Here is a 22487-nt window from a genome sequence, read left to right on the forward strand (position 1 = left end):
TTTAATTGCAGAGTTTAGAACATTTACATTTTGTGTGCTTATTGATTGAAATCTATGCATTGCCGCCTCCATGGACTGTTTGTTTTAAATTTGTGCCATCTGTCCCTGGCTTCTTTTTTGGCCCCTTATTTTCTCCTGCTCCCCCCCCCCCCCAGTTTGCTAATGCTTCCTCCTTGGATAACCTTGTATCTCTGATAGCTCGTTGACCTCTTTGTTCCGTAACCTCAGTGATCGTTTCGGGTTTATAATCGGCATCTTCAATGGATCACATTCTAGTGTCAGATAACACTCCATCACCAGATGCCCCAACGCACACAGTCACCTTCTCAATGTCACGCTGCATGTAGATTCTTCTTCTTGGCCTTTGAGTCTCACCTGTCACATGGATTTCTCCTGTATATATCATGAATACTAACATTTGCCATGATTATTTCTACTCTAAATAGTTAACTACTTTTCAGAGAAAATAAAAAATGAGATGTTTAGTATTTCTGTTGCCTTTTTTCCTTCTGTAGATTTAAGTTTTCCTTCTGGATCTGGTGCTATTTCTCTTCTGCTGGAAAAATCCCTTAAACAATTTTTACTTACTTTCTTTTTTTTAAAGATTTTATTTATTTTTCTGTATGTGAGTGTTTTGCTTACATGTATGTACATGCACCACATGTGTTCCTGGTGGTCAGGAGGCCCGGAGACAGCATCAGACCGCCCCCCCACACACACACACCCCTAGATGAGAGTTAGAGACAGGTGTAAGCTGCCTTTTGGGTGCTAGGAACCAAACCTGGGTCCTCTGGAAGAGCATTCAGTGATCTTAACCTCAGAGTCATCTTTCCAGGCCCTCTTTTAATAAATCAGGTCTGCAGTTGACAACATCGCTCAGTTTTCAATCATTCTGTTTTTCCTGTTCAATTTTTTTTGTTTTAATTTTAGCTCCACGTACTTTTTTTTTTTTTTTTTTTTTTTGCTGTTAGCACTTTAAAGGCATTGTTTTGCAGTGTCTTGGCTGGTTGAGTTTCTCCTGAGGATTCTTCTGTGGTTTCTGTTTTTGTCTCAATTCATATGTATCATTTTGCTCTGTGGCTTTTGATATTTTCTCTTCATCATTGGATTTTCAATTTTCAAAAGAGATTTATTTTATTTGTGTGTGTGTGTGTGTGTGTGTGTGTGTGTGTGTGTGTGTGTGTAGACGTACACCCGAGTGAGTAAGTGCATGTGTACACATGTGGGTTCCTGAGAGGACCAGAAGATGTCAGATCCCTCAGTGCTGGAGTGACAGGTGGTTGTGAACCACTCACTGTGAGTGCTGAGAACTGAACTTGGGTCCTCTGGAAGAGCAGCAAATACTCTCAATTCCTGGGCCATCTCCCCAGCCTCCCCCCAAACCCCCCAACCCCCCCCCCCCCCCCCCGCCACCATTGGCTTTCACTTAATTATAAAGAATCTTCATATACACTTTTTGTATACACTCTGCTTGAGTTGTTGAGTTTTCTGGATGTGTGAGTAAAAATTATCTAATCTATAACAGGCTCTCTTAAGCTTTTTCTACTCACAACTCCTTTTTCACCAAAATATTTTAAGGTAGTCACAGATACATAAGTATACACAGTAGATACAGCATATCAAATATTTATTGATAATAAATCATAATGAAATGTGTTTTAAAATAACTATTTGGTATACATGTAATTTTTATATGTAAAAGTAAAGAAGAAAGCAAATTCACATATTGAGATAAATTTACTTGTTTATTTTTCTACAAAAATTAGTCTTAGCTGAATCTTTGACACTACAAGGTGTAGAACATCACCCGCCTTTTTTAGAGCTGACTGATGTTTTGAGTTCATAATCATCAATACTGGACAATACCTTGTCACATAAATGTGTAGTGGAATGGCTGAACTAAGCTCAAGGGTCATTCCAGAAGTTGTCAGAAATTCTGCCCTAATTCCAAGCCAAAGTTCATTGAACAAATTTTTAAAAACCAAATTTTAAAAGCAAACATTCTAGCATAATGCAGTCAAAGCTATAATAATTTGCTATTTATCCTCTGAGGCACGAAGGCAGGAAGACATAAATGTTTTTGTTTTGGTAATTAAACCACTGAAGTTCTGTAGAGTAGAAAACTTTCCATGTACATTTAAAGAATTCTAGTTCATAACGTATGATTGTTTCAACTCTGAGTGGGGTGTTTGGGGCAGTATCCATCAGTGTTAGGTGTCTTGACATCATGTAGGATGCAACACGTATGTTGAATGTCCAGAAGCAAGGCAGAAGTGAAGGGCACAGTGTACAGCGGGCAAGCACTGCCAGAAACATCTGGGGCATACTCCATATCTGAGTTTGAATTAAGCTTTGGTTGTTGAGCATTCAGAATCCCTTTACAATTGCCAACGTTTTCATGGCCCTCAGAGTTACAGGATTCCACTTGAGGTCATGACCCACAACTTAGCATCTGAGACCTAGAAAAAGTTTTCAGCTATTATTTCTTCAAGTATTTGTTTGACTCATTTTTAATGACCCTCGCTGCTTGTATATTGCATAGTTTAATACTATCCAGCATGTCCCTGAGGACTCTTCACTTGCTTGGTTTTTTTCCTTGCGGTTCATTTTAGATATAGTCTATTGTCATGTCTCCAAGTTGACAAATTTTTACTTCTACCGTTTCCCATCTGTTATGAATCATATCTGATAACTTTTCCAGATCCACAAATCCCACTTGACTCTTCACTCATTGCTTCGGGACTTCTATTTTAGAATTCTTATCTCCTAATTTTTTCATCTCTGCCTTCCTATTGAATGCCCTCGCTTTTATTGTGAATCTTCCTCCTGCTTCTTTTGTGGCCACTGATTTTTATCAGATATGAGATGCTCTTCAGTTTACAATGCTGGAGCTCTCATTGTGCTATATTCCTTTAAGAAAAACTTGACTTTACAGTAGGTCAAGTCACTCAGGAGTTCCTTTCACCCTGTTGAACTTGATTTAGGCTCCTTTGGGGAGGATCATGGATGTTTCCAATGTTCTAACATTGTGACATGATGTTGCCACCTACAAAATTCATCCTGCAGAATGATGCAAAAGGTTTTTTTTTTAAATCACATAAACATTTTTTAATGCTTTAAGTAAGTTTACAATTTTGGGTTAGGCCACACTCATACATAGTTGGACACATAGTTATACATAGTTGGACATAGGTGATAGAATATCATTTATTCTGAGAGGCATGTATGTACCAGGAACTCACTATGTAGACCAGGCTAGCCTTCCTTAAACTCACAGATATCTGCCTATATCTGCTTTAACTCAGGGCTTGGATTAAAGTCATGTATTACCACTATACCTAGTTAAGAATATTTATTGCCTCACTTACAAGTCTTGGACCTCTGAAGTCTCTCCCAAATACCTTAATGCTTATTGAAGTGTTTTCACTCTTACTGGAGAAGACTCAGTTCCTGCTAGGCAAATTTGGAATTGCTTACCATAAGATGTTCTTTCGTTTGTTCATTTTTTTAACTTGTATGTATGTGTGTAAGCCTGCATGGGTGTCAGTGCATCACATGTGTACAGGGGACCTTGAAGTTCGAAGAAACACAAGATTCCCTGGACATAATCCAGGTCCTGTGCAAGGGCAGTGAGTGCGCTGGAATTCCAAGCCACCTCTTTAGGCCCTGCAGGAAGTTTCCTTTCTCCTCTTCCTCCTGTCCTTGCCCAGGTTCATGGCATTTTACATGATGTATACTCAAACTAGTCCAGCATCCTTATAAAGGGTACCATGTGCAGATTTCTAAAACTTTCTTTGTATGGATTCCTTCTCTTTGGAGCTGTGTCCTGCATTCTATCCTCAGCCTCCCGAACTCTTACCTCTATGTTCTTAACAAGGTTGCCAGATCTGTGTGGTCTTCCTGCTTCTGGGATCTAACCTGGAAGTTACCTCCAGGGGAATGGTAGGCCAGTTGTTTCCTCTCAGTGGTCACCGCTCTGAACTGCCTGCTGTTCCCTATATTCCATCCAGTTTTCTTGTGGTGTGTGATGGTGTTTCCCAGTTCTCTGTTCTCCCAAAGAGAAGTTTTCATTGTCTTCTTTTTGCACAGGTGACACCTTCTCCATGAGTGCCGCATGCCAATGTTCTTGAGTATGGGAACACTACCCTCTACTTTCACCAGCTAATTTCACTCTATATTCCTCTTGCTTTATTTTCTCCACAAGAATGATCACTTTGTAATAAACTATGACACGTGCTAATTTATCTTATTTATTGCCTGTCTTTTCCTCTATCCCCTGTTGCCAGCCACATTTACTAGAATGAAAGCTCTACAGGTGGGTATTTTGTCTGTGTTATTTATCATTGCATCCCCAGGTCCTGGAATAGTGCTTGGGATATCAATCAATATTAGGACCAATGACGTTCTGTGATGTTGGAGTTTGAAATGAAAAGTTCATGCTTGGCGGTGGTGGCGCACGCCTTTAATCCCAGCACTCGGGAGGCAGAGGCAGGCGGATCTCTGTGAGTTCGAGGCCAGCCTGGTCTTCAAAGTGAGTTCCAGGAAAGGCACAAAGCTACACAGCGAAACCCTGTCTCGAAAAACCAAAAAAAAAAAAAAAAAAAAAAAAAAAAAAGAAAGAAAGAAAGAAAGGAAGAAAGAAAAGAAAAGCTCCCCAAATACACATTTTGAACTTTTGTTCCCAGTTAGTGATGGCACTTGGGGAGGCTGTGGAACATGTAGGGGCTGTGGCGTGGTTGGCAGACATAGGTCACTCTGGATGGGCCTTTGAAGGTGATGCCTAGGTCCTGTTCTCACTGTTCTCTCTGTTTTCTAGTCTGCCATATTGTCAGGAACCCCTGCTTCATACTCCTGCTGCTGTGAGCTCTACCATGATGGACTAAAAGCCTCCAAACTGTGAGCCAACATTAATCATTCTCCCATTAAGTTGTTTCTGTCAGGGGTGGTCACAGTGAAACAGAAGTAACTAATGGATTTAAGCCTGGTCAACAGTCCTGAGATTGACACCAGGAGGTCTGAATTAAAACACCAAGAAAAGAGCATACAAACAAAAAAACAAAACAAAACAAAACAAGAAATACAACTCAACATAGTTTCTGAACTCAAAAAGTCAGTTAAGGGCCAATGAGGCGGCTCAGCTGGTAAAGGCACCTGTGGCCAAGAGTGACTACCTAAGGTCAGTCTCCAGGAACTGTATGATGGATGGAGAGGACCAGCTCCTGCGAGCTGTCTTCTGGTCTTCACATATGTGCATGCTCCATCCCTCCCCCACAAGAATAAATAAAAGAAATGTAATAATTTTTTAAATGCAGGTAAGAAACCAGATTAAGTTAAAGATTCTCTAGACAAAGATAGTCAAGCACTGAGCTATGCCATGCAGGCATTACCTGCTCAGGAGCTCTCCCTAGAGGAGGTGAGCTCCAAGGAGGTACATGTTACGAAAGGGCTGTGAGGTTTTGGAGCCACAAAAGATTAGGAAAAACATTCTGAAATGCTTGCTCTCTGTGCTCCTAAAGCACCTATACTTCCTGCTCTCTGAGTCCACACCATCACGGGGTGGGGGGCGGAGGGGAGCCTTTCTTTTAGGTTGGTGAACAGACAAGCAGAACAGCTATGATAGGCAAAGGAACGGTGACATTAAAGATAGGAATGAGCTCACTGGGACTCTGCATCAGTTTGTCACTGCTTTTAAAGACCCCTATGAATGTCAAAACAGTTCAGGTGTGTTATCTCACAATCATGCCAGTCACTGGTCTCAAGTGGTTATGATAATAAGATGTTAGCAGGGTCATGCTCCTTCTGGTGGCCACCAGGAAGAATCCATTTTTTTTTTAACATTTTGAGCTCCTAGAGGCTCCCCACTTTCTTTGCTTCATGACACCCAGCCAGCTAGCTCATCTTTCTAACCTCAGTTCCTACCAGACTTCTCCCTCCCTGGTCCTGCCCCTCCCTCCCTCCTCATTCTCAAAAGGATTCTTGTGATTACACTGAGCCATCCAGGGTAGACTCCCATTTTAGGACCCTTAATTCAAGCACATGTGGAAAGTGCCTTGGCCATCGTCTTAGTCAAGGTTTCTATCACTGTGAAGAGACATCATGACTACAGCGACTCTCATAAAGGAGAAATTTAATTGGGCTGGCTTATAGTTCAGAGGTTTAGTCCATTATCGTTATGGAGGAACATGGCAGTGTGCAGGCAGACATGGTGCTGGAGAGGGAGCTGAGAGTCCTACATCTTAATCTGAAGGCAACAGGAAGTGATCTGGCACACTGGTCATGGCTTGAGCATAGGAGACGTCAAAGCCTGCCCCATAGTGACACACTTCCTCCAACAAGGCAATACCTATCGCAACAAAGCCACACCTCCTAATAGTGCCACTCCCTATGAGTTTATGGGGGCCAATTACATTCAAACTACCACAGCCATGTAAACCATTGTAGGCTCTGAGTATTAAGATGTAGACTATTTTTATTGGGTGGGACATATTCTGGCTACCACAGACTTAAATAAGAGACAAAGTGTCAAACATGGGGAGAGGGGGAAAAAGGAGGACAACACATATAACTAAAGGGAATGAGGTCCAAGAATAAAATGATTTATAGACAAATTAAATGTTACTTATTTATATCACCTACGCCTGCAGTTTCTCTGCTGCTAAGAGCTTTTAAGAGCCAATGCTATTTATAATAAAAAAACAATAAGGCAACCATTCTGGAGGTTATATGTTATGGATTACATGTTTGTGTCACCTGAAGTTTGCATGATGAAATTCTAAGATGATAGATAGTGATGAGATAGTATTAGGAGCTGAAAATTTTGTGAGTTAACTAATAATGAGGGTGGAGCCTCTATCATGGGACTAGTAACTATGTAATGAGGGTGGAGCCCCTATCATGGGATTAGTGCCCTTTTAAGGGGCATAAAAGAGAACTTTCTTTGTTTCTCTGTTCTTCTCCATGTGAGGATTTGACAAGAAGACAGCCTTCTGCAAAGCCTGAATTTTCCAGCACCTTTGTCTTGGATTTCCAACCTCTAGAACTGTAAGAAAATAAATGTCTGTCAGCCACGCCATGTATCTATGGTAACTTTTTGTAGCAGATCAAACTGGCTGAGACAACATATAATCTCATTCAATTGAGGAATGGTCCCAGGTGTATGGGTTTCTGGTACCTAACCCATTAGCCTTTTGTGAGGACAAGTCTATGTTCTCACAGCTCTGATTGGCTCTCTTTGTCACTGGATATCATTAAGGCATCTAAAATGATCTGATTTCAAAATACAAACATTTCAGAAGAAACCAACATCATCTCTTAGAAGAGTTTTGTTAAAACCAGGCATTTTTTAAAAACCTGCCTTATGCAATCAGAGCATACAACACATTTAATAAAAACTTCAGAGCATACGGCATTGTGGTGTCTTCCGGTTGGTGTGATGGGGCCACAGCGAACATGAAGAGGAGGGACGGGTTAAAGTGAAGCTGTTGGACTACTGTGCTGCAGATACGATCTAAGGAAGCACTTGGCAATTCATTTTTTTCTGTTTCTATTTTTTTTTCGAGTGCTTTACTGCTGTCTCTCATTCCCATAGACTATAAATGCTCCTTGCCAGTTTAGCATAATACATTCTAACTCCATTCTGTTCTTTCCAAGAAGCTGACATTCACCTCTGCTGGCTTGCTGGAGAAAAAAAATGTTGACTTCACTAAGAAAACGAGGTAGGAGGTGCAAGGTGGAAAGCTCCCGTGAAAATCCATCCACCCTTCCTGAACAGCGGTGTGTGAAGAGGATGACCAATAGCTAAGCTGCCCCGACTCTCTTGGGTTCATGCTTAATTCTGTTCAGAGGCGACTTGCCCAGTCAGGCATATGGACGGAACCAGGAGTGTTCTTTCAGACTGTGGCAGTGAAAGAATGATGTCTTTAGAGCCACCATCACCGTCATTGAACCTGGGTCACAGAAAGGATTTATTCTGTCTAGGTACACAGAGACGGGGGCTGGGAGGAGAAAGGAAGCAGGACCAGGAAAAGAGGCAGGGTCAGGATGCACCACAAACATGTGGGAGTTGGGGGAGAGGGAGAAACGGAGATAAGGAGAGAGGAAGAGGGCGAGGGTTAGAGACAGAGGGATCCTATGCTTTGCAAAGTGAGGTCAGAACACCAGGTATAGTGCATCACCTGAGAGACAGATATGCTTCAGGTCTGTAAAGGTAAAAATCTCTGAGTGAGGTTTCCAGGTGACTCCTGTGCAGACCAACCCTTTCGGTGTCCCTAAAGGACAGCTCCCAGTGAGCCCAGCTCTGTTTCCAGTCCCATTGAGGGTCCGTGGCACAAAGTCACCAGCAACAATGCAAGGAAACCTTCCTGGACAGCGGTAGGTCTCGCCCAGATAGTGGCGCGCACAAGATGCGCACCAGCACACCCGCACACCCCAGGCTTGGATTCAGCAGCCTGCAAGGAGGCATGGGAATTGCACACCCTCCTCCCCGCCACCCCACCCCCCCGCACCCCTCCTCCTACACCGCGTCCCGCGCCCCTTGCTTCTCGCTCCTCCCTCCCGGGCTTTCCTCACTCAAGCGCGCCTAGCGAGAGCAAGATCCCACAGTCTGTCCCTCCCAGGCATGTGGTGCCGGATGCTCCTGCTTCTTTTCTCCTTGGTGCTGGTATCGCTGGGCAGCGTCAGGCACTCAAGGGCAGGTGAGTGGGGCCGGTGGGCAGGAGCGCCCTGGGAAGGGTGGCAGCTCGGGTTTGCAGGGTGCAGAATGTGGGGTGCAGGGTCGTAGTATAATGTACTAGCAGCGCGCTGCAGAGACAGAAGGCGAACTTCAGGAGACCTCGCTGAGTGTGCTGTCCCCAGGTGTGCAGTGGCAAGTAGGGTGTAGAAGGGTGATGCTGAGCATCCTGCCGGGACGGTCCTGGATCATCCAGGATTGCCAGGCCCTTTTGCAAACCTGTGACTAGGAGGAGAGGTAAGATCAAGGGCAAAGGTTTTCTTTTCTCATGGAGTCACCCAGCAAATGCAAAAGGAGCTCTTTTCACCCCGAGAGCTTAGAACACCCTACCTCTTACTCAGATCCTTCCTTCCTCGAAGTCCAGACCTGGTGGTACTCTTTCTAGCTCTACTTTCCTACCAGCCGCCATGGGGTGCCTTAAACTGCTCCTTGGAAATGGAGTGGATGGGGGCACTTCCTGCAGGTGCCACTCCAAAGATCCAAAGATGTGATCAGGGGGAGGAAGGACGATGTGTCCCAGGGTGGCTGAGACAGGGACAGTTCCCAGAAGATGAAGTTACTAGCTGCTCATGCTGGCAGAGATCGGAAGGATCCAGCATTTGAGAAACACCTGCCTAGTGGGGCTGTCAATCCCGCCGCACAGGTGCCCGATCCTACCCTGATCACCAAGGGAAGAAGGCACGTGTGAAGTTATTTTAATGTTTGCATCTTATTTCTTGGTCAAGCCAACTTTAATCACTTTGGAGGAGACCTTCCAGGGCTCTGACCCTCAGGATTTGTGCCTAACCTGCTCCAGCATCTAGGCTAAGGCTGGTCTCCCCATATTACTTCTGAAACAGAATTTAAAGTTACTTGTTTTTTTTTTTTTGTTTTTTGTTTTTTAACTAAGCAGTGATTTCACACCTTTTAGTATAAAGGTATCTTTGCATGTGCTTTAGGACAACATTTATCTATGTTCGTGATACCATGATTATGAGAGCCATTATAAATTTAATGTCAATAGATGTTAGTAAGTACTATATAAATGCTTTAATAGTGAGCACCTATTTATATTTGGAAAGTATCACTAACCGGTCTGCAGGCAATGTCTATAATTTATATGCATTTTTGGTTCCTAGATAAGTAATCTCTGAGACAAAATGTTCTTCAGCCATGATTCTTCTAATGGTCTGAGTTTTTGAGGGTGAACTGCAACCCTGAGATCCTTCTGGAAGGATCTGCGGCAAGAGGTAGTGAACGAGTTCCTGGTTTATGAGCATTGATTGGCGGCTTCTGTGTCAAGTAGTGCTCTGCTCACTTGAGGCTCCAGTCTCCTTTTTAGGATCACTTATAGCCCAGCCTCATCGTCTGCACAGGGAAACTGAGGTCACGTTATCAGTGTGACGGAGGGTGCATTGAAGAAAGGGCAGACTTGACCACTCTGTGATATGGCTAAGGCTTTTATTGTAGATATGAGAGAGAGAGAGAGAGAGAGAGAGAGAGAGAGAGAGAGAGAGAGAGAGAGAGGCAGAGAGAGAGAGAGAAAGGCCAGAGGCATCTGGAAGAGTCCAGAGCAGAGAGAGAAATAAACAGTCTGAACATGGCTAGCAGACTGGATATGGCCAGGGCTGGGGGAGTAGGAGAGTGGGAGGAAATCACAGAGCTAGCAACATAGCAAGTGAGAGAGAATAGAGCACAGTGAGAGAGGGGAAGAGGATAATAGAGTGTAGACTCTCTTACACATTGTAGACTCCAGCCGACCCAGGCTGGACAGCTTATGTTTCCTAGGAACCAATAATTATCTTTTCCTCCCTAAGTGCTGGAAGAATAGAGAACAACCAGGTCTAAAGAGAGTGAGTAGCTAGGAGGAGAGAAGGACCATGAGACTGGTGTGGGGGCTTTGAAATGTATAACAAGTACTTGAGAATCGAGACCGAGGGAGCCTGGAGGCCAGCACTTGCTTGGATATGCACCCACAGGTGTATGTCAATAAAGCCATAGAACCCTTCTGTCAGAGGTAAGGGGGATGACTCCTTTTGACAGATTGGAATCATTTTCACAAGTTCCTGGAGAATGCTGGCTTTTATCTAACCACCAGATATTCCCTCTATATCCAAGTTAAATCCCCCTGTAGTCCAGTTCAGATAGCTTGAGACCTAACAGTCAGTCAACAAGTAGTCCAACCAAAATGCTCCAACCCAGGTGGTCTGTTGACTGAGCCTGTTCCCATGGTAACAATTAGCAGACATTGAATGGTCTCAACAGCTTTATTCATCTGACAGCCTAGATGAAATATGAGGAGATGCTAAAGGTGGCCACTAATCCAGTAATAAACAGTATCCCTGGGAGTTTTATTTTTAGTGCTGTCTGCAAGCGGCATTTGCTTTAAAATCAACTAAGTTGATAACACAATCTTAGAAGAAAGCAAGTCTCCTGAGAGGAGCGGTGTGTGCGTCAGCTTCCATGTCCACTTCCATCAATTAGCTACCCATGGTTGCTGCTGCGAGTGGAACTTGTTGAGTCTCCCACCCACAGTGTAGACCCCAGCAGGCTCAGGCCAGATAACCAATGTTTTCTAGGAACCAATAATTGTCTTTTCCTCCCTAAGTGTTAGCTCAATATAATAAATATAATATCCCTCTGAGGATATTCTACATCAGGCTTTTGGTTTAACCATTGAACACTAAGCTGAATAAATAGAAGTTCATGACTTGAATGAAACAATATAAATTCAACCTTTTGCAAATAACTGAAAGCTTCCAAATATTGATAGCATAGCTGTTAGAGAGGCATCCTTAAAGGGATGTTGTGTTGGACCCTAAACTCGACTGTCATTAAACATGGGTCTGTACATGCCTAAGATTAAATGAAAGTACTTCAACTCCAAGTCTTACAGTCTAGACCTCACGCTAGTAAGTGCTCACATTCTGTGGCTCTGTGACCAAGCTATTGGTCTATAATGACCAAGCTATATATCTATTGATACACAAGTGTGAATCTCCTTCAACCTACCAGGAGAACAGGCACACAGTAAATCACCCTGAAACTACTTACGATACCAGAAAGACCTGGTTCCCAAGGAATTTCCTGGTGAGCCCAAGTGGGTTGGGGAGGGGGAACTTAATCTTCCTCGAGGAAAGAAGGTCTTTCAACATGACACTCCATGGTTTCTTGTCATGAAGAAATGTTGTCTTGTGCTGTGGGGGCCAGAAATTCTCACAACTCTGCTTCTTGCTTGCCGAACGCAGGTGAACCAGAGTGCAACAGGACAGGGCAAGTGGCCTGTGGTGAAAAGTGCATTCCTGTGGCTTGGCTCTGCAATGGTGAGCAAGACTGTCCAGATGGGACTGATGAGCAGTGTGGTAAGCACTTTTCAAGATGGTATCATGCACCAGTCCTGGTTTCCAAGTCCAGGGTGGACATTCTTAATCTGAAAATCTGAAATACTCTAAAATCCAAAATGTTTTTGTACAAATATAATACCACAGTGTGACATTCCATACCTGACTTTATGTGATGGGTCTTAGCCAAAAGACAGGTTCACTGAAAATATCATCTAAAATTACCTTCAGATTGTGTGTGTGGAGTATATTTGAAACCCAAGCTAGTTGGGAGGCGGAGACAGGAGGATCACAAGTTTAAGGCCAGCCTAGGCTATAGCCTGAGTTCAAGACTAGCCTGGAAGAATTATCAAGACCCTGTCTCAAAATCAAATGGTTGAGGGATGGTATATAGAATGTGCAAGATCCTAGGCTGGTCTCCAATGCTGTTAAAAACAAAACAAAACAAAACAAAAAACCAGAATTATTTAGATTTAGGCCCATCCTTGTGATATCTTAGTGTGTTTGTGCATATGTATGCATGTGTGTGTGTGTGTATGTGTATGCATTTGTGTGTATGCAAAATAAATGAAAAAAAAACTTTAATCTGAAACACTTCAGAAAGTTCCCCGAATTTCAGATATGGGATATTTGATGTGTATTTGGTTGACAGTGTCCATTCTCATGGTTTTTGCCCCCTAAAGGGATATTCAAGCATGAGGAGTGTTCTGAGTGGTCACAGGCTCTCAAAGACCAATTCACACATCTTCAAGTATTAATGGAAGCATTGTGGGAACAAAATTTGCACTTAAATTTAGGCTTAAGCATTGGTAACCATATTAGCTTAACAAGACTAATCCGGAAGCTCTTTGGGAAGCCTTACAGACAGACCATAATACTCAAAATTCTTTTGTATGCAAATTGAGCAAAAAAGCACAAAACTGTTAGAAGTCAAGTTAAACATTTGGCAAATAGTTTACTGCTATAAAGCCCTAGTTCTCGGTGCTTACTGTGTTCAAAGCCCCGGGTGGGTCACCTGAACGCTAGTACAGGCAGAATGCTTCTTAGCAATGAGTCCTATTCTTTTGTCATGAGTATAAGATGGGGGAATAAAGTCCTCATGAAAAGAGAGAGAGAGAGAGAGAGAGAGAGAGAGAGAGAGAAAACCCAATGCCTTGGTGAGTATGTCCTTTCATTCACTATCCCCCTTTCATCTTCTTGGGTGGTCACTTGATGTTTCTGCCTTCACATGACATACTTGGTATCAAAACATGCTCAGGACTCAAGGTGAAGCTCCAAGGCTGAGGGTGTGCTTAACATATGCAAATCCTGGGTTAAACCATCAGAATCATAATAAGCCAAAACAAACAAATGAACAAATGGAAGTGTGTGTATGTATGTTCACGGTCGGAATACACTTTTATACTTGCTTTGTTGTGTGGCCCTCAGGCACACTACCCTGGCTCTCTAAGTCTCCTTCCTTAGGTAGAACTACTTGAAGGTGGATTTGAAGCAAAGTCTACTAGTTCCTGGCTTGTTTTAGATCTGGATATAGTCTTGGAGATCAAAGGAATTCAAAGAGGTAGACTGCCCTGGCTTCCAGCCACCTGTAGGGGTCAAAATGTATCTGAATGGTTAAATGTAAATAAACTTCAAGTCTGTTGTGCAAAACCCACCTTTCACGTGTTCTTTAGCTGTGCATGGCTAGCTGCCTCTTTAGACAGAACACTTACAAAGTGTTTCTGCTGTCAAAGCTTTTGCTAGACTACAGTGTTCTAAAAGACAGCAGTTAGTCTTCACTCTCACCTTGACAGGCTCTAGAATCATCCAAGAGGCACGCTTCTAGGCATGTCTGCAATGCTATTTCCAGAGTTTACCTGAGGAGGAAAAACTGACCCTGAATGTAGGTGGCACTTTCCCATGCACTAGGGCCCCAGACTGAATAAAAAGGGGCGAGGGGAGGCAGAAAGTGAGCCAAGTATGAGTGGTCCTCTCTCTCTGATTCCTGACTGAGGATGCATTGTGACTAGCCACCTCACACTCGGGCCCCTTCTCTGCCATGATGGACGGTATCCCTTATTAAACCGTGGACTGAAATTATCTCTTCTTCTCTCAAGTTGCTTCTGTCGAGTATTTTATCACAGCAATGAGAGAAGTAAGTCATACCATAGGGTTGATCTGGGAGTGTGAGGGGAGCCAGCAAGCTCAGGGTTGTGATCAGTGTCAAACTTAGAAGTAATGATTGCTTTGCTATTTAAAACGCATGACATGAAATCCAGCAAACTGACGAACCCTGACAAACCCATCTTCCTCCATGCCTGTTCTTGACGCCAACTCTGGCCGGCAGAGGAAACATGTCTTGGACACCTGCACGCCTGGCCGTGTGATGATGGGAAGTGTATTCTTACTAGCTGGCTTTGTGATGGTGCCCGTGACTGCTTAGATGGCTCCGATGAGGTTAACTGTGGTAGGTACAACTTACTTTTCAAATTACACCCATTTATTGCTTAGTTATGTGTGTGTCCAGGTGCACATGCATGTGTGTGCCCCATGCACCATCCCATGGGTGGGGAGGTCAGAGGACAACCTGGGGAGCCGATTCTCTCCTTGCACCATGTGGGTCCCAGGGATTGAACTCATGTCAACAGGCTTAGGGCAAGGGCTTTTACTTACCGGGCCATTCCATCAGCCTTGTGCAAGTTATTGTCGACAGCCCATCATCTCTCTGCTCACTCACAGCTTGTATCAGCGTCAGCAAAGCTAACTGAAAGTAAGCCATGGAAAGCCGTGGAATAGCCTGAGGCTGCGTGGGCTAAGCCAGATGTTATATTGTCTTTGGTGTTAGAAGGGACTCTTAGACCCATTTCTTTTTCTTTTTCCAAAATTATTAGCTTTATTGAGTTTTTGAAAACTTCTTTGGGGGAGAAACTTGAGTACAGAAAGTCACACCCATGTCCCTAATGACATCTAGCTAGCATCTCTTGACAGTGGTTTCATAGACCAAGTCCATGACATGGCCATAGTACTGACCTGAATAAGCATGTCCATCATAGTCCAGCAGTTCTGCCTTGCCCACCTAGCCCCTTCCTTTCAGAGAGCTTGGCAGCATGTCCGGATGACAAAATCCAGTGTCCAGGAAAGGCTCAGTGTCGGGATGCTTGGGAACACTGTGAAGGCCATCAGGACTGTGAAGATGGGTCCATACAAGCACACTGTCCCCACAGCCATTGCTTGGCTGGGCAGTGGCAATGCCGGAACCGGGCATGCGTCCTGAACAGCTGGAGGTGTGACGGCATCGATCACTGTGGGGATGCCTCAGATGAGGAGGACTGTGGTGAGTCTGGCTTCCCTACTTAAGTTTCCAGGGCAGGGTGTAGTGCATGGGCTGCTTTTTACTGGCTACATTCAATCCCTATCACTGAGGCTACCATCCTTCATCTAAAAACAGGATGCTCCCTAGCAGTGGCCAATGCGTAGTTATCCATGGCAACCCAAACGGCTGCTTAAGTAAAACCTCTTGTAATGTATGTGCTAAATAAGCACTGCCCAGCATGTTCCCAGTGCTGATGAGCAATCTATAGAACACCTGAGCACCAGTCTCGGCAGGGAGCCGAACAGCAGATGATGGCTGTTCTCTCACAGTGAACACTGATGGTGAAAAAACTCCCACTAAAACGCGGGAAATCCACCCCCAAAGTGTGGCGAGCAAGGCATTCCTCTTCCGGACACTCTCCAACCCCAGGATAGTGGAACCCCTGGTTTCCTGGTGAACCAAAATCTCACTCAAACTTTTGTGGAGTTAAGGCTGCAAATTTTAACATGCTCAGCTTCTAACATTTGTACCATTTAGTGGTTTTCAAAGGAATACTCATTTCGGGTCAAGTGACTGACTCCAGTCCAATTTTAATTCCAACTATTTAAAGTTACATCAGTCAACTTTAGCACGCTTTCAATCGAGTGCCCAGATGTCTTGCTATTTTTACGATTGAGTCTAAAGCCCCAATTCTCTGAAGAAGAAAAAAATAAACAACAACAACAACAAAAAAAAATCAGTTCAAAATGATAAGCTTCAATCTCCAACCTTGAATTGCTTGGGCTATGGAAATGTTGCCACACAAAACCTACGGAAAGAATTGTCTCTGACTCCATTCCTGCCCTGTAAGTAGTGAAAAAGACAGTTCAACTTCCTCCACAGCCTCCTGTCCAGAAGGCACTGTTCGCTGTGACGGAGGGAAATGCATTGCAGCATCTCGGATGTGTGATGGGGAAGCTGACTGCACAGATGGTACTGATGAACTCAGTACGTGTGGTAAGAAACCGCTTCCTCAGCTTAAGACAGGAGGTGGGGAGCCGGGAGGAGGCAGCTTACTGCTTTCCTTACTGTATTAATTACAACTCGCCTGGCTATGCCAAAATCCCTGACAGAAGCAATCAAGGGGGGGAGGATTGGGGCTCGCAGACAGAGGCGGGGTGAGGCGGGTCGTCCCAGGGCATCATGGGTGTGTGGTTGCTGCTTTTCTCATCTCCAAAGAAGGGGATGCAGAGAAATGGGGATGGAGCTTGAACCGTAAAAGACCTGCCCCCACTGGCCCACTTCTGCTAGCTAGTTCCCACGTCCCAAAGGTCCCACGCTTCCTAAAATAGCACCATTATCTAGGGAGCACACGTTCAGACACGGGAGTCTGTAGGTGACATTTCAGATCCCAAACCTAGCAGTTATCATCGGGGCTGACTCCTTGAGAGTATGCTTAAAGTGAAAGTCATACACAGGCAATTACCTTTGTCCCTTACATTTCACTACATTGCATTTCATTTATTACATTAGAGGTCCTAGCTTTGGTCTTGTGAATATAAGCAAAATCCCCTACCTTGCAAAATTTCAAGAGCTATTTTCACTTTGTAGCTCTAAGGAGATGGGTTAGCAAAAAAAAAAAAAAAAAAAAAAATCTAAATACTATACTGCTTCTAAAGTCTGGGATAAAGCCAGGAGTGTACCCTCTAATGCTGGTATTATCCATGTCACAACAAGGGCCATAACCTCAGCTGAGGCTCAGCCATCCGTAGCAACATCCTCAGACTTCACCTATCTAGATGATCCCTCTCTAGAGAACCTTTGCTGAGCCTGGTGCACACAACTGCTTGTGTTCGGCTTTCAGCTTGGGGATTTTATATGACCCAACACAGCTCTGCAGCTCCAGTACAAGAAAACCCCCAAACCAGTGAAAGCAATAGAAACCATTTGGCAAATGTCTGGGGGAGGAATGAATCAATTTGTTTAAGAAAAAGTAAAATAGAATTCTCCAAGGATTTAACTGAGGAAAAACCTCAGAAAGCATGTTTTCTGGTGAGGAGAGAGGTTATTGAAAAGTAACTCTGATTTTTTTTTTCTTCGAGACCTGGTTTCTCTGTGCAGCCCTGGCTATCTTGAAACTTGATCTGTAGACCAGGCTGGCCTTGAACTCAGGGATTTGCCTCCCAAGTGCTGGGATTAAAGGCATGTACCACCATCACCTGGCTGTAACTGACTTTTTAATCTTCTGATTTTCACTAGAAGAATCCCTGCTGCTCTGCTAGAGAAGTGTCTCGTTAGGGTTTCTATCGCTGTGATGAAACACCGTGATAAAAGAGCAAGTTGGGGAGGAAAGGGTTTAGTCAGCTTATATTTCCACATCGTTGTTCATCATCAAAGGAAGTCGGGACAGGAACCTGGAGACAGGGGCTGATGCAGAGGCCATGGAGGGGTGCTTCTTACATGCTTACTTCCTCTGGTTTGCTCAGTCTGCATTTTTTTTTAATAGAACCCAGGACCAACAGCCTAGGGATGGCACTACTCACAGTGGGCCCTCCCCCACTGGTCACTAATTGAAACAAAACACAAAAACAAACAAACAAACAACACCTTACAGTTTGATCTCATGGAAGCATTTTCTCAACTGAGGCTCCTTCTTGATGACTCTGGCTTGTGTCAAGTTGACACACAAAACCAGCCAGTACAAGAAGGGAAAGTGGGCATCTCACCTTAAGTCATTTTTGTCATCTGACTCCTATCCCCCATGCTTCTAAAGACTCCCCTAAAGGCTTCTGAAGAAACGTGGTCCTATAGGAACACAAGTAAGAGTAACTCAAAGCACTAATGACCAAACCAAGTATAGGTTTGGAGTCTGGCATAGATAACTCATTGTATTCATAAATACAATATACAGGGCCAAATGTCCTCATTACCCATGGACCCCACAGGAAACACATAATAAGGTCCTGGATTTTCTATAGAAGGACAATAAATACACCAGCACTTGAAATTGTCTACCTGGTAGTTTGGAAAGAAACACTGCTGCCCTACTCCTGGGTTTCTTATCTTTCTCAGCCCCATACTCCCAGGTGAGAGGACAGGGTCAAAGGTTGTCTCAAGTGGTCATCTGTTCTTCACCCAGCATAGAAGGTGTATGATACAACATGGTTTATAAAGCGTTAATCTCCACTGAGTTCAGTTGTTTTGACTGCTGCCTTGTCCCTACAGGTAAAAACTGTTCCTTGCTGAATGGTGGCTGTGAGGGGCCATGCAGTGATACCCACTGGGGTGTCCAATGTTCCTGCACATCAGGGTGGCAGTTACAGCCTGATGGATGGAGCTGTGGAGGTCAGAGCTCACCTGGGCTCATTCTTTAGAAACATTCTTATTGTGGCGACATGTACACATGAATTTTAGCATTTCAGCTGTTTTAATTGTCCTGTTGTTGACGTTTACATTTATAATGTACACCTGTCACCACCATGCATTTTTCAATCTTTTCATCATTCCAAACAGAAATTCTCCATCTATGTAACAATAACTCCCTATGCCCCATACCCCTTAGCTTCTGGTAACCTCTCTTGACTTTCTGTTTCTGTGAATTTGTGTATTCTGCAAACTGCCACAGAAGTGGGGTCACACAGTGTTTGTCCTTTTGTGTGTCACATATCTCTGGGGTTCATCTATGTGTCAGTGTTCCCTTCCTTTTAAAGACTGAATGTAATTCTATCTTATGCTTGCACCCAATTTCACCTATTTAGCTATTAATGGTGCATTTGGGTGGTTTCTGCTTGTGTGTGTGTGTGTGTGTGTGTGTGTGTGTGTGTGTATGTGTGTGTATATGATCATGAACAACACTAGCATGGCTATTGCTGTAGGAATATAAATTTGAATCCCTGTGGAATGGTTGGAGCACACATATTTCCACCAGGAACAAAATTCTAATTTCCTTGTCAATTCTAATTATTATTCTAGTTTGTGGGAATTGCAAGCCAAATATTGACCAAAGACAAAGTACTAAGTGTAGTGTCCTACCTTATGGAGTTCAAAGAGTTTCTGTCCTTGAGCAAATATCCTTGTTACTTCATGGCCAATCACCAGGTCTCTGCAACCAAGGCTGGACAGATTGTGGACTTGAAGTATGCTGTATTTTTTTTAATTCACTTGTCCCCTTTAGCTGACCTTCTCCAGGCCATTCAGTCCTCGGTTTTCATTTCTCTCTTTTGTAAAATGGGATTATGGAACAGGATGACTAAAATATAATTTACATGTCCTCATTATTCTTAATAATATGAAAAACATATGACTGGTAATTTATAACACCTATCTATAAATACAGGATGATAATTTAGGTTGAAACGTAACACAAGAATAGAGGATCTGCTGTGTTGAATGTGTTCACATGCAAGACAGGCTGAGCTCTGCTCTGAGCCCTATCTCTATACTGAGACTTTTCTTCATGATGGACCTGCAGGCCTACCCACCTGGGAAGGCTATATAGAAACTTTAAAATCATGTTCTACAATGGCTTTTATATTAAGATGTCATCAAGAGATGTTATGAACCTACTTTGAAGTTCATTACTTATAGTTAAAATCAAATAGATTGTAGTAATTAAATTTAATTCATCTTATTGTTTAAATTAAACCAATACTTTGTTATTAGATTTATTAATTCTTAATTAGAAGCTGGTCATGGCCCTCAGAAGCATCCAGGTAGAGTTGCAGCACACTTTTTGGGTTCTGATTCATGGCAAGGCTTGGCTGGTTACGAGCTTGACTGTAGCTATATATCAATTATACTCCTGGGACTGAAAAGTATTATGACCTAGGTTTGTGTGGTTTAGGAGGAATAATGTTTTCCTAAAATATTCCCCAAGGGACCATTTTCCTTCCTATTACAAATACATAAATCTCTCACAGTTTTGTCGTTTAGCTGATGAAGAGTCCTATTTGTCTCATGTGGTACGGGATAGAATTGAACTTACGATGTAGTTGAACATGAACTCGAACTCCTGATTTTCCTGTTTCTATCTTCCCAGTACTAGGTTAATGGGTGAGTGTCACCAAGCTTGGTTGGTGACCAGAGGCTCTGAAAACCAATTGTGCCTTAGCTCAATTTGGTATCACGTCTGTGAACATATCCTATTCCATCCTCTTAGATGAAACATTCTGTGGCATGAATAGTGAACTCTAGGCCCTGACACTTGTCATTCTGAAACAGATTCTGGTGTGACTGGCAGATGTATAGCCTAAGAATGTTACTAGATTCACACAGATTGTGTTTTATGCCAGCCAAACAGCAGGGTTCCCTGTTCTGTAGCTTCTGCTAATTTATATCCACACAAATGGGAACTCTGTGGTGAGCCAGTAACTTCTGTGCACTAAAATACTGAAGCTCTAATTCCCGAGTCATCTCTAACTTAGGACTCTCTGTCATCAGATATAGACGAGTGCTCTCTGGCATATGGTCCTTGTAGCCAACTGTGTCATAACACACCAGGCTCTTATTCCTGTGGCTGTATTCAAGGTCATCAGCTCTACAATGGCACAGACTGTCGAGTTACAGGTGAGTTCTATAGTCAAAGCAAGCCCAGTTTCTACTCTGTTCTTAATAGTAATTATAGAGGAAAGTGACCCTGATTATTTATTTTAAAGTTTAGTACTAGATGTGATGCTTTTCATTCCAAAGAAGCTGCTACTGTGATTGACATTGCCTAACCAGAATGTCAGTTGCATTGAGTGTCTTTAAGATAACATAGTCACTCTGTAGGCAATAGAATTAGGTGCTCCAGATAATCAACCAGTTGAGTTTTAATTTGGCCCATGCTCCTTTGCCTTGGGGTTGCCCACATGTGACTACTATGTGACAAGCATGTATTAGAGTTCTGTCTAGGTGAGCAACTGAATCTGAAATCAAGTAAGGCAAGAATATTCCAACAATTAGCTTTGAAGTTCTGGGATTGGGGAAAGGAGGCACCAAGACAGCTCACAAATCTCCTTGGAGTGTGCTCAGCCTATGCTTTAAGAATAAGCAGACTTAGGTTTAGAAGAAGGAATAACAACTGTGGTTAAAGGGAAAGATGTAAAAGAAAGCTCCAGAATAATTTATTACTATCTCCTTCTACTGCAGATGATGATGTTAAAATTCTCATAGCAGCAGATAAAGAACTTGGTATCCTGCACCGAAGAACAGGTGTCTATGAGATGCTGATCCCTGTACAATCAAGGCCCATTTCTGTTGCTTATGACCTGAACAGAAACATGTACTTCTGGGTAGATAAAGTCTTGAATGTGTTCACCTTTGGGAAGCCAAACTCTGTTCCCCTCTACCCAGGTATGTTCTTTGGCATTAAAATTTAACTTCTTACAGCTTCTTATGTTAATGATACAAAATCCCTGGGATTGCCAACCTTAAACAAGAGAAAAGGTTTTTTTGAGTTTAAATTTTGGGGGTGGTCAATTAGCCACATACCATGGCGGAAGTGTAGGGGAGAAAGTTGCTCACTCCATGACAGCTGGGAAGTAAAGGGAGAGAGGACAAGAACATCATCCTATATTTACCTTCAAGTGGACCCTCCTAATGAACTAAAACATCATATTAGACCCTTCATTGAAAGGTTTCTACTACCTGCAAACAATAATGCCCACAAGGTATTAGGGGACCAAAGGGAACCAAGCCTTTAACCTGTTGGCTCTTTGTGATACATCCCATGTTCAACTCACAACTTTACTTAAGCATACTGTAAGAAGTATCTATACCTATATCTGATCTATATCCATAGATGGGCAAGCTTTTGTGACTTACCTGTTATGAAGCATAAGAATATATAAAATCCCAATGTGAGACACATATGTGGTGGGCTGACTCAATAAGAGCATCACAGAACATTGCTTGTTGTGTGCATGAGAGTGCTTTTTTAATTTAAATTTTTTTTACATACCAACCCCTGCTCCCCCTCCCTTGCTTTCTTCCACTCCCTCCCACCTCCCCCTCATCCCACCCCCATCTGCTCCTCATGGGGGTAAGGCCTCCCTTAGGTAGTCAACACAGGCTGGCATACCAAGTTGGGGCAGGAACAAGCTCCCGCACCCTGTCCCCCACCATCATGGCTAAGTAAGGCATTGCACCATAGGAAATGGGCTCTAAAAAGCCAGTTCGTGTACCTGGG

The 22487-nt window shown here is 43.3% G+C and overlaps 1 protein-coding gene across 1 annotated transcript in view; it reads left to right on the plus strand.

Annotated features, from left to right (window-relative positions):
- The first annotated feature begins 8617 nt into the window (after window positions 1-8617).
- Window positions 8618-22487, plus strand: part of LOC131894632 (low-density lipoprotein receptor-related protein 1-like) — a 50559-nt gene continuing 36689 nt past the window's right edge. Inside the window, 8 exon segments of the mRNA XM_059244936.1 lie at window positions 8618-8693; window positions 11956-12069; window positions 14375-14494; window positions 15122-15361; window positions 16223-16336; window positions 18545-18664; window positions 20759-20884; window positions 21449-21652. Of these exon segments, the coding sequence (XP_059100919.1) occupies window positions 8618-8693; window positions 11956-12069; window positions 14375-14494; window positions 15122-15361; window positions 16223-16336; window positions 18545-18664; window positions 20759-20884; window positions 21449-21652 (1114 nt within the window).

The sequence above is a fragment of the Peromyscus eremicus genome, chromosome 17 (assembly GCF_949786415.1).
Source record: "Peromyscus eremicus chromosome 17, PerEre_H2_v1, whole genome shotgun sequence".
Taxonomy (NCBI): Eukaryota; Metazoa; Chordata; class Mammalia; order Rodentia; family Cricetidae; genus Peromyscus; species Peromyscus eremicus.